The sequence below is a fragment of the Anabrus simplex genome, chromosome 7 (assembly GCF_040414725.1).
Source record: "Anabrus simplex isolate iqAnaSimp1 chromosome 7, ASM4041472v1, whole genome shotgun sequence".
Classification (NCBI taxonomy): domain Eukaryota; kingdom Metazoa; phylum Arthropoda; class Insecta; order Orthoptera; family Tettigoniidae; genus Anabrus; species Anabrus simplex.
This window is the reverse complement of record NC_090271.1, coordinates 155280417-155293889: the sequence shown is the minus strand read 5'-3', so window position 1 is coordinate 155293889 and position 13473 is coordinate 155280417. Positions and strand designations below refer to the sequence as shown.

At 38.4% G+C, this 13473-nt stretch overlaps 1 protein-coding gene across 2 annotated transcripts in view; it reads left to right on the top strand.

Moving 5' to 3' along the window:
* LOC136877386 (BTB/POZ domain-containing protein KCTD9) overlaps positions 1 to 13473 on the top strand; it is a 105554-nt gene that overhangs the window by 46115 nt on the left and 45966 nt on the right. For both annotated transcript variants that reach the window (XM_067151382.2, XM_067151384.2), the window contains 2 exons: positions 1131 to 1288; positions 7128 to 7351. In XM_067151382.2, coding sequence (XP_067007483.1) covers positions 1131 to 1288; positions 7128 to 7351 — 382 coding nt within the window. The remainder of the gene's footprint in view (positions 1 to 1130; positions 1289 to 7127; positions 7352 to 13473) is intronic.

Here is a 13473-nt window from a genome sequence, read left to right as displayed (position 1 = left end):
GGACTTCATGGCATGTCCAAGGAGTACGTTTGGGGTTTATTACTATTATTATTATTTCCGTTTGTATTATTAATTTTATTACGAATTTGTGTTGTCAATTTCTGATGGTGGAATTTGGTGGCTTAGGATGAACATTGTTATTTTTCTCATTAAATGGATCAATTGGGTATTTGGTTACTGTGATCTGGAGAAAAATAATAATAATAATAATAATAATAATAATAATAATAATAATAATAATAATAATAATAAAGAATAAAGAATGCATAGTTCTAGTCATACCTAGTGTTATTCTGGATATTACAATGTGTTGCACAATGTTACTGTGGATTATACTTCGTATATACAGGTAATAATAAATTGTATACTATTAATTACAGGTTCTTACATTAACTAAATTCATAAATATATATACAGCACATGTTTCATGACATAACCTCACAAATAATAATAATAATAATAATAATAATAATAATAATAATAATAATAATTCGAGTTCAATATTGCATTATTTACCCATGGGTTAAAGAATATTGTTTTCAAGTTGTATCAGTCTATTACACTTATGTCAAAGAATGGCACAGAGGACACTCCATGGTATAATCTGACTGATTAATTTGAAGTACACTTTAGTCCACTATTATGAAGTATATGTGCACAAAGCTACTAATTGTGTTTTGGTTTCATTTTGTGTCTTTGTTCTTCAGAAGGTGGGAATACTAGTAAAATAAATCATAGAAGTTAGTCACACTCTACACAAATAATACCCTGAATTTGTGAGTTTTTAGGAGGTGGTTCCTCAAAGCTCTTGTTGAGTGTTGTATACCTTGAAGCACTTATCTGGATGCAGATAAGGCATTCAGTGAAGTTATTCTCACTATGACTCTACCTGTGTTGCCAGATGACCATAAGCAAATTGGTGGTGTCTCAGCACACTGGCTCACATGAAATGCATGCCCGGCGTACAAAATGTGGACTGGCCTGATGTAAAATTATAAGCTTTCTTGCTTTTTATTGTACGGTATATCAATTTGTTTTATATATACAAGTCTTAACGAAAACACTTATTTTTGAAACATAACCATATTTTATGTAGGCCTTATTTTGTTTTGTTTTTTGTGTGTTTGTAGGATGTTTGCAGAAGGTGAGAATGGTTTTATTATGACTCCAAGCAACGTCGACAAGAATGGAGCATATCTTATTGATAGAAGTCCAACCTATTTTGAGCCTGTCTTGAATTACCTTCGGAATGGTCAACTTATATTTGACAGTAATGTTAACCCTGAAGGTATGCTTCTGTAGGTTTTCTTTGGCAAATATATCCCTTTAGTTCATTTTAAAATTCTGGTGGAAACATATAAAATACTGTCATAAGGCAGATTTATTCAAAGCAAGTTCCAAGATCAAGGCTTCTTTTGTGTCATCTATTTAGAGGATCTTTTAAAAATTTAAAAAATGATAAAGGAATAACTGTAGGCAGCAGTGCATGTATTTAAGTCAGAGGTGGCTTCAAATTTAATTTACTGGTCGAGCATTGTTCTGAAGCACCAGGAAGGAGAACAGATAAGAGTGGTAAAGGTAAAACAAACTTAGGAAGGACTTTCGACATTGGAATTTAAAACTCTATTTATCGGTAACAAATACACATTTCCAAATCTAGATGCTGCCCATTTCCAGTACTTATACCTGATGCCTGGTTTTCATTACTCATTTCTGATTGGTCTTTACTGCATTATTATATACTATATCTGCTGACTCTGATTGGATGATAGCTACTCTCTGGCAAAGTTACATATTTATTTCCAAGGAGGTCTCAGAAAAATGATCTGCTTCAAAGAGTTATACCAGCTAAAAATCTGTCGAGATGGCGCCTCAGTGAGTGTTAAAGCCCATCCTCCTGAAGAAGCTGGAAAGCAGAAACAAGCTCATTGGAAGCTGAGAAGTGGATATAGAAGAACTGGAGTTGATGAGGAAAGAGCTAATCTATTTGAAGATGTGATGAAGAATGTCCTTTTCCTTCTATTCTTTCAGTTTCTCGCTTTTCCCCACACTGACATGTCATTGTTTCTATCCTGTTTGTATTCCTTTTGAAATTAGTTTCTTTCTATGCATGGCTTGAGAGTTGTTTTAATTTACCATATTCCACAACAGTCTGATGCTTTCCTGGCAATTGGTTAGACAAATAGTTAAATCCACATAGAAAATAACAAGATCATCATTTACTAACTCTAGCTTTGGTGGTTTGGTGTACAAGCACTTTCCACTTCTTCCTACCTTCATACATTTTTTTTGTTCTTGGACATCGTCCCAAGTGAATTCCTTTTCCTCCATCTCCAGTTTCACTGTCCCTATCCAGCGTTTCCTTGGTCTTCTCATTTGTCTATTTCCTTCCACTCTGAGGTTGAAGTATTTCCTTGCAATTATCACATTGTCCATACCACTGAAGTGCATGCTTCATTATACCTAACTCGAATGATCGGAACCTCAGTGTCAGCTGTAGAAAATAACAAAATCATAACACTCAAAAGAGATACAAAAACAAAATCAAGAGCAATGAAGGGCAGGGAACTAAAAACAGAAAAGAAAGAAATTGAGATTGATATGATATGTGAAAGAGCAGAAAGAATGGAAACAAGAATTGGCTAGTTAAAATGTCAGTCAGGAAAATGAAACTAAACATAGGGAGCACTTATACATGGTTATTCAGCTAAGTTGTCCATCTTAATAATCTTCTTATCCATTAACGATATAGACATTCTGTTTTAAAATTCCAAATTGTATTAAGGGGTTCTTAAAGTACTCTCCAATTCATCACCATCACAAATGTAATTACTGAGAAACCAATAGCAGCTTTTTTTTTAATGGGACTATACTAATTTCATCCAATAGAACAACTAAGAATTGAACGACAAGTTCAGTAATGTGCTTGTTTTGCAAATCCGACAAGTACTTTTGAGGGGATATTTAAGGGTTTCACATATGTAGATATTAGACAGAAACAGTGTGTCACTTGTGATGTAGAGGGCATGTTGCGTGACTCATGCCTTGTTGATAAACACACGTATCTCACCCATATCTCAAGCGGTCTTGGACAAACAGCAGTATGATGTACAGCAAATGGTAAAATTTTATTTAATAATAATGTTATTTGCTTTACATCCCACTAACTACTTTTTATGTATTTTGGAGACACCGAGGTGCCAGAATTTAGTCCCGCTGGATTTATTTCACGTGCCAGTAAATCTACCGACACAAGGCTGATGTATTCGAGCACCTTCAAATACCACCGGACTGAGCCGAGATCGAACCTGCCAGGTTGGGGTCAAAAGGCCAGCGCCTCAACTGTCTGAGCCACTCAGTCCAGCAAACTTTTGTTTCATTGACATTGATCGGTAAGGGACGAGGTAATACATTGAAAGTATTTGTCTCTCCCATGCACAAACTATCTCGCTTGGTTTATATGTACCAATATAAATGGTCAGTTATTGGGCATTATAAATTTTCCAGCTAACTCATTCCTGGTTGCCACAGTTTCGCCCCCATGTGCTAAGTTGGGCTCATCAGTTGGTACATAGCACACCCACCAAGATGGATGGCTAGTGCATTCCGTGGAGGCCACTGCGTAGGCTACTTCGAACCACCGGCAGTGCCAGTGCACTATGAGAGGCTCTCTCATTACCAAAAATTGATGCTGCTTGGCCATCTATATCATCTGGTTTATATGTTCCTGAAAAACAATGCATGAACGAATAAACCAAGCAAGATGGTTTAACACAAGCAGAGAAAGATAAAATACCATGCACTTAACCACATTTTTAGTTACTGTACAGTTTGCTGTGCGATGGAAGTGGTTGAAAAAGTGGAGAATAAGCAGCACTCATAAAAATAAAAATACCTGAATCATTTTGTGTAAACATTGGTGTATAATAGCATACCAGCAGTAATTTATTGCCACCTCGACCCCTGACTGGTGCGATGGTACATTGATCTTACATGTTTGCTTTAATCCTTTGAGGGTTGGGTTTTTGAAGCACTGGTATATCCCACTATTTAGGTTTTTGCATACATAAATAAACCCCCATTAATGTAAAGGCACATAATACATTATGTTTTTAAAAATGGCTGTCATACATGAAAAAAGTGGAAAAATCACACAATCTTCATGATTAATCATGTTTTTTTGTGAGTGGTATTTTACAAAATGTGGTGGTGGACATAGATTTTCAGTCTTTGCACTAATATATGGTCCTTTGGTTTTTCCTTGTGGGATGATTTTGTCATTTTGCAGTAGGGAACTGTTACCATTGAAATAAAAGGACTGTAGTTTATTAATAATAATTTCAAAGCGTAGGCTGAGAAAATATAGGAGTGTGGATGAATGGATCACTAGTCCAGTATTCTCATACTTCTATGGTATGTTTGTGTACATGACCCTCAGTGTAATTGCTAAAATTCAACACAGTCCTTTCACAATTACATCAGTTCATTTTGATCTCTGGCTGAGAGAGGAGTTCCTGGATAATTATTTTCAACAAAATATGCATGATACAGGTTTCATGCCTCTCTTCTTAGTCGCTGTCATTTATTCCTTCACCCTCGATTATGGTATTTTCTGGAAGGAAGTCTTTATAAACTTCTTCATCCTTATGGGAAAAATGAGAATCCTCACATCATTCGTCAACATTTTGAATACCTTCTCACTATCTAATTCTACTTTAATACAACTGTGGGTGGTTATGTTCATCAGCTAGCAGTTGATTCCCAAAAGCCGTAGACATTCACATACAAAAACTAAGTTTACAGAACTTCTCATGAGGATACGATCAAGCGCAAGTTTCAGTAATGTAGCCAGTAGATGGCTGATATCGTATGTTTTTGAATCATTGCTCAATAACATAGAGAAGCAAAATTATGACACTCAGAAGTTCGACACGCAACATTTTGTGTCATAACTGCTGTGACCCGGAAAGGGTTAAGGAGGACCAAAGAGCCCAAAATTAACTTTCACAGTTAATTTTGGCATCCATTCTTTCCAATGACCATGTCATACATTGAATTTTGAGGTTATTGATTTTTATTTCATGAAGTGTGCATTCATGAAAAGAATAGTAAAGCACTTTGAAGTATTACAATTTCACTGTGTTACCTTGTCTTTTTCTTATTCAACATCAATGAAACAGAAGTTTTGTAACTCAGAAATACTGTACATCAAAATTTTGTTTCTCCGGGCCCACTTGAGTTATGGGCGAGGTACTGTATGTGTGTTTATCAACAAGGCACAAGTCACGCAGCATGCCCTCTGCATCACGGGGAATGGCACATCGCTTTCTGTCTAATGTCTAACCCTTTAATATCTCCAAAAGTACTCATCAGAATTGCAAAATCAGTACATCATTAACCTTGTTGCTCGATTCTTAGCTGTTCTATTGTGTGAAATCAGTACAATCCCATTTAAAGAAACAGTTGCTACCAGTTTCTTGGCAATTTTGTACATGATGGATATAAATTGGACAGTGTTTTATGAACCTCTGAATACAATTTAAGAATTTGAAAATAAAATGTCTATATTTTTAACAGATCAGAAGATATTTGATGTGGACAACTTAGCTGAATAACCCTGTATATACTTGCAAGGTTTTCATGCATTATAAGAGACATAAGATATTACCATTATAATTAGCGAATCTCTCCTCTCACACAGAGTGCTCATATGAGACCAACTTCCAATGGGAAGAAATGGAAACAGTGAAAGACTCGGAAGAAAACTTCCTTCTTAAATGTTTGCAAACCAGGTATTGCTTTGTTGAGTGATAATGCCCTAGTGAAAATTATTAGTGTGTTTGCATGTATCCACCATATTCTTCATGTTGCTAAATTGAAGCGATTATTCTTTAAGTAAGTAACAACTTGAACTTCATAGAATATAACATAGACTCAATTTCATCTATTGCCAATTAGTCTGGCTGGCTGAGGGTGATATTCATTTCAAGCTTCTTGATGCTAGTCCTAGTGGAGCAGTACATTTTCCCAAATTACACCTTAAAGAATATACAGTGATTTTCATGCAGCCCAGGATATAGCAATGAGAGATAATTTCTCCTTATTTGAACCCAATCATTGACCAATATTTTAGATAGTGTCAAAAATTGCTTTTATGTTCAGCTTGCTGAGGACCTTAGCAAATCGGTATGGTATGTTTTGAATGGAAATAAGGTAGACAGTTCTTTTATGTAGCCAGCCCCGTGGTGTAGGGATAGCGTGCCTGCCTCTTACCCGCAAGCCCCGGGTTCGATTCCCTACCAGGTCAGAGATTTTTACCTGCATCTGAGGGCTGGTTTGAGTTCCACTCAGCCTACGTGATTACAGTTGAGGAGCTATCTGCTAGTGAGATAGCGGCCCCAGTCTAGAAAGCCAAGAATAACGTCCGAGAGGATCTGTCGTGTTGGCCACATGACGCCTTGTAATCTGCAGGCCTTCAGGCTGAGCAGTGGTCGCTTGGAGGCATGGCCCTTCGTGGCTGTTGTGCCATGGGGTTTGGTTTGGTTTGGATTTAGTTCTTTTACGTCTTCCTTATGGTTCCTTATTCCTACTTACGGGGTGCATACCTTTATAAAACTTTTGAAACCGTTATCCTTGAATATATCTTTTAGTGTGTCCATCTACTGTGTGGTTGATAACTTGCAAATTAATTCCACTGTTCTAGTGACTGTTGTGAGAACAGAATACTGATTTTGTCCATTAAGTATGTTAGACTCTGCCTGGAGATAGTTATTTGAGTAGGTAGGCATGCAATACAAGAAGAGTAGAATCCCATTCAACTCCATCCTTGTGGTGAATATAATTGAAGGATACTTTTAAGAACCTTCTGTTCACACCACAAATGTATCATCTACATATCTCCTCCAGATAATGGTATAATCAACACCAAAGAAAAAATGTAAGTAAATGAGTTTATTTGCTGACTAGGGAAAAAAATAAAAAGCAAAGTATATCAAACACAAAACTTTCATGTAAAAATAATTTAATATTAAGACTTTACTTCTGATTAAGGAAGAGGAATTATCCTTTGATTCTGGGAGAAAAGTGGATCCTGAAGTAATACCATATTTGTTCATACTCTTTTCCAGGCGTTTTGGAGGAAGCCAGATTTTTCGGTATAGAGTCGCTAGTACCCCAATTAGAAACTCTCATTCAGTCAAATCAGCGTCCATGTGACAATGTACCTCTTACGAGACGTGACGTGGTGAAAGCTCTTATTCTCACACCATACACTGCTGAACTGAGGTTCCAGGGTGTGAATCTGGCTGGTTCAGACTTATCACGTCTGGATTTACGCTATATTAATTTTAAGGTGAGTTATAGGTTTTGATATTTATATGCATATACACATTTCCTGTATTCTCATTATGACTAAGCAAGTTGGGCATGTGGTTAGGGGTCCACAGCTGTGAGCTTTCATTCGGGAGATAGTGGGTTCGAACCCCACTGTCGGCAGGCCTGAAGATGGTTTTCCATGGTTTCCAATTTTCACACCAGGCTAATGCTGTGGTTGTGCCTTAAATATGGCCACGACCGCTTCTGTCCCCCTCCTTGCTCTTTCTTGTCCCATCATCGGGTTAACACCTATCTGTGTTGGTGTGACATAAAGCCATTTGTAAAAAGGAATATTCTCATTATGAGGAAATTTCTGTAAGCCTTTTTGAGCAGACTTTCCTTGAAATCATTAAATAGCAGGTGTAATGATAGTTTCTTTCTCTTTTGTTCCCTCTAAAATTGACCGTTCATAATCTCCTAAGCAACCTACCCATGACTACATTATTCATCACAAGGACATACTGGCAAATTGATTTGGTTTGCTGATTCTAAACTTGACCTTGAACTGTCCGTTACAAATAGTTTTATGCAAATGTATCCATCTTCCTTTGAATTGCTACTATTTATTTGCAATTATTCAAAAATCAAATTATCTTTCTCAGGTGATCAGGAAAGTTGGCTTGAAAACCAAGAAATGCAAAGTTACATCCTTCCTGAAAAATTATTGTTGATTGTAACTATGAAACCAAGGTAGCTTCTGTACTCTGTCATTAAATTTCTCCCCTTGTACCTATGAAAAAATGACTACTGGGCGAGTTGGCCATCCGGTTATGGGCGCGCAGCATCCGGGAGATAATGGGTTTGAACCTCACTGTCGGCAGCCCTGAAAATGGTTTTCCACGGTTTCTTATTTTCATACCAGGCTAATTCTGAGGCTGTAACTTAAGGCCATGGCTGTTTCCTTCCCACTCCTAGGCGTTTCCTATCCCACCATCGCCATAAGACCTATTTGTGTTGGTCCAACGTAAAGCCAATTATTAAAAAAATGAAAGACTGGCCAGAAACTTGAAAAATTACATCTACATTTTTTAAATATTAATCAGAATGTGATGTCTGAAGATGGGATTCTAAAGAGATAAATGGAGTACTACTCTGAACTTCAGAATAGTTAGGAACCATCAGAACCAGTGGAATACAATGAGCTGATGAAGAGGGGTGATAAAGAAGAGATACCTGCAATCACTCTAGAGGAGTAGACTAAGAATCAACAGTCTGCATGGAGAGGATGGAATTTTGACAGAGCTGCTGAAAGAGGGTGGAGATCCACTGACTTAATTCCCCGTTTCCAGTCCTCTTAGTTAGGTTGTGAATCAAGGACTTCCACAGTTTTCTATCTCTCCACCACTCCCTTCCTTCCTCCAATATTTCTTCCAGTTTTACTACTCTCTTCTCTATACTCTCCTTCACTGTATCCGTCCACCTCTTTCTGGGCCTTTCCAGTTGTCTCCCATCTATTATTTCCTACATAAATACATACCTGCCAACTTTCCCGATTTAGGCGGGAGACTCCCGATTTTCGACAGTTCTTCCCGCCTCCCAATTATTCTATTATTTCTCCCGATTTTAGCTTATTTTTTGGTGAACTTCAAACATTTTTCAAATCCTGCCATTTCAGCTTCTTTACGCCATTGGCTGGAAGTCCTTTGCTCATTGGCCACTTTCAAACGAAATATCGATGTTTATTAATGCGAGAAATGTGCGCGAATGTGCAATGTTTATTGAAACCTGTATATTGCGACGCATATATCAATTGTCAATCTCTCGTTCTCGTGTGCTATGGTCGTGTTTGTTCACGTCAGTCTATTGCAAGTGATTAATCTCATGTTTGGCTGATGATGCTCTGTAAGGTAGCGAAACATGTCCCACATATAACTTTTTAATTAATGAAGATATTTTAAATGTGACAACATTATAATGTATTGAATAAGTGGATCATAATAAAACTTCATTATTGTAAATTAACATCAGTCAAGTCGATTCTAGAGAGTCTAGAGACTAGTCGCTAGATATGGAGTCTTTCTTAGTAATTTAGTGACAGAATTTCAGTGATAATTATAGTGACTTTTCTAGAGATTTTAGGAGATATTTGGAGACAATTCTGACTAATTTTAATTTATCTCAATATACATAAAATATGAGGATACTGACATACTGGCCACAACATCCCACTTTCACGCCCGTCTCTACAGGGAAGCAATCGAAATACATAAACATCCGGATAACTTTAATAGAAAGGAGGAAGGACTGAAACTCAGCAAGGCCTGGTACACCCCTTTATATAACGTACGGCCGAAGTTTACTAAGATCAGGGACATTACAGTCAACCAACCAGAGGATCCATTGCTCGGCACGACCCAATCGGAGGTCGTGCACTCAGAGATCCAATCAGAAGACAGACTTCTCGGAGCAACCCAGTCAGAATCCATGCCCGGCTAGAACCAATCACAGGTCGTGTGCTCAGATAGCCAACCAAACGTCAGGCTGCTCGGCGCGACCCAATCGGAGGTCGTGCTTTCAGATAGTCAATCAGATGTCGGATTGCACAGCGCGAACCAATTGGAGGCCACACACTTACATATAAATACAGCTGCTTCCCAAACAACTTTCGCAGTCGCCAGCGGGATACAGGAGAGCGTATCTACACGACGCCACAGAAGATGACTACCGCAGCAGTAGTCGAAACGTCTGAGAGAAGCGAGAGGGGTGGACCACGGCATAACAGCCCGGAAGATTTTTATTATATTGACACCGGCCGTAAAAGCCTTCATACTTTAAGAGTTTTGTCTGTGCATTGCACAGAATTTAAAAATGATATTTCCGTACCGGTCGTGACCACGGTAACAAGGCGAAATGTACATTTTAATTTTCCATAATTTCTGTCTGTCTGTCTGTCTGTCTGTCTGTCTGTCTGTCTGTCTGTCTGTCTGTCTGTCTGTCTGTCTGTCTGTCTGTACGCTCATCTCGAGAAAAAGGCTCAAGAGAATTTAATGAAAATCGGTATATAACATCAGAGAATAAGTCGTTACAATCTAGGCCATGAATAATTTTATTCACGCTGAGTGAAATTGTAGTGTAGAGGAAGGGAGGGAAAAAGGAAGCATTTGGTACTTTAGGAATAATTTACGCAATAATAGCAATTGGTCTTCTCGGATTCGTCGTATGGGCACACCATATATTTACTGTAGGAATAGACGTAGACACACGGGCGTATTTCACATCCGCCACTATAATCATTGCGGTCCCTACAGGAATTAAAATTTTTAGTTGATTAGCTACACTTCACGGAACCCAATTAACTTATAGCCCAGCCTTCCTTTGAGTATTAGGGTTTGTTTTCCTCTTCACTATCGGAGGGCTAACGGGAGTTGTATTAGCCAACTCCTCAATTGACATTATTTTACACATTTGTTATTATTGGCCCTATTGAAAAATACTACATAACTAAATTTACATATTATTAAATTTACTATCATTTATGTCTATTACATTTTTACCGTACCAGCTATAACAGATATTCATGAATTTGGATTTTTGTTGCTAAGTCCATATCAGTGCCGAGGTATGAGAAAATGAGTGAACAGAATTTTATGTAAAGTCGGGGAATAAGAAACTACAATCTATGCTATAAATAATTTTATTCACTCTGTTTGAAGTTGTAGTTTAGGGGAAGGTGCCAAAAATTCAATTTTTAATTACCTATCTTATTGGTCATATCGAAAAGTACTATATAACAAAAGTTATAGATAATACAATTTCCAATTATTTATGTCTTATTCAGTTTTACCTTACTGACTATAATAATATTGGTGACTAAATTGTGAAGATGATCATAAGAATGAGAAAAGTCATGAAGGAACGATCGCTTGAATAACACAAGAGGGAAACATGAAAGAAAGGATGACTCACTTTACATTAGATGCTCTAATATCACAGAGTCGGAAGAAAACCAAATGTGAAGGCCTCCGATATAGAAAGATCGTAAAATTGATCAACAATAGCATTACATTGACCATTGTTTGTTGTGATGTGCTTTGTGTATTCTGCTGCCATTTTTTTCTTCGATAGATGGGATTACTGCTGTGTATCGAGTATAAGAGCGTAATTAATCGTTGAAACCCAGATGTTTCTTTCCACATCTCAAAAATGAGTATTGATATAAAATGATCAAAAAAAAATATAAAGTAAAAGGACATACAGTAAACAAATTAACTTGCGCTTTACCTTAAAACATAATATTGATTGGTGTGAGGGAGACAAAAGGCATGAGAAGAGAGGAAGGGTTTCTGTGTAGTATGATTTGTAATATAACTAACGGAATCACTGCTATGTGTTGGCTCACTGAAATCTTTTCCTTTTCATGCCACTTTAACAGTCTGCCCAATGACTGTTGCTTTTGCCTGTTTTTGAGGATTTCTTTGTATTGCAGCATTGCATTGTCATTAAACAGATGCATCGCTCTGACTTCTACTGCCTTAATGGGGTGATGTTTTTCTACAAAATTTTGCATGGTTTCCCACATTTTACACATGTCCCTACTCTCATTTGAAGTGAGAGGTTCTTCTATCTTTTCCTCCTCCTCTGATGAGATTTCCTCCATAATCCCTTGGTGTTCATGATGTTGAAACACTCCTGTGTCTTCATGTATAGTAATCCATCTCTTGATTCATAATTACTCTGTTTGGTTTGAATTCATTTCTATAACTGTTCCTTTATGTTGATAAAAAACAGAACACTTTGAAAGACTAGAGATAGAAAGTTCATATTCACGGGATATGTGTATTAGTATGTTCTGAAGAAATGATTAACATTTGAACCATGTCGGCCCTCAGGTTCAAGGTCCACATCGATATCTCGGCGCATCACCACTGACTGGTAAAATGTGCCTGCGGCTCTCATTGTTGCTATAGACCAAAGGTAATGGATCAATGTGACTTGAGCAAATGTGCAGGATGCCTCACAGACTTCTGTGAGAACCGTACCGTTAGATGAACGAGTTTAAAAGTGGGCGCATTATTGGCATGTGAGAACGTGATGCATCCATCTGGGAAATTGCTGCTTGTGTGGGACGAAGTGTGTCGGCAGTGCAACGGGTGTGTACAGAATGGTTCACAGAAGGCCGTAGAACACGACGAGATGGGTCTGGTCGCACCACCAAGACCCCCCCCCCCCCCCCCGAGAAGATAGACATCTCATCTGAATGGCATTGCAGGAGAGATCTACGTCCTCCTCGGCTCTGGTGCAATATTTGTACTGTGTAACACATCGTATACTATCAGGAGCAACAGTCTGCCACCATTTATTATGGTCTGGGTTACCAGTGCGTCGTCCACTTCTCCGCCTACCTTTGACTAATTTACATGCTAAACTGCAATGGTGTATGGAACGATTTCACTGGGGACAGGAATGGCAGTAGATAGTATTTTTGGACGAATCCAGGTTTTGTTTGTTTCAAAATGATGGCTGCAGTTTGGTTCCCCTGCAGACAGGGGGAGAGGCATCACTTTGACTGCATTCGCACAAGACATACAGCACTAACACAAGGCCTTATGTGTGGGGTGCTATTGGGTACAACCACAAATCACAGTTGGTGCGTGTCCAGGTCACTGTGACTAGTTTGACGTACGTGAATGAGATCCTGCGACCTGTAGCCATACCCTTTCTGCACGATACCCCAGACGCCATATTTCAGCAGGACAATGCGCGTCCACATGTTGCTGCACGAACACGTGCCGCCTTGTCACAGGATGCTGGACTGTTGCCCTGGTCCGCCCGATCACCGGAATCAAAAAAGTGTGTGATATGGAGAAACGACAGGTGCGGCGCTGTAACCCAATGCCAACCACCAAAGATGAACTGTGAAACCAGGTGAATGCAGTGGTATCAGCGGCGACAGCTGATCTTGCCATCAAACTTGAAACTTATGCCCCAGACTTCTACGACTTCTGGAATTTATCTGGCGACAGAGATTGTTTTGTAGAGAGTAAGAACAGTGCATTTCTACGATTCGGATAAGGCGGACTGCATAGAGGATGAGTGTGTGATTGCAGGCTTGGTGTTGGAGGCGGGGGATAAGGTAATGGCAGAATGGAACAAAAGCCT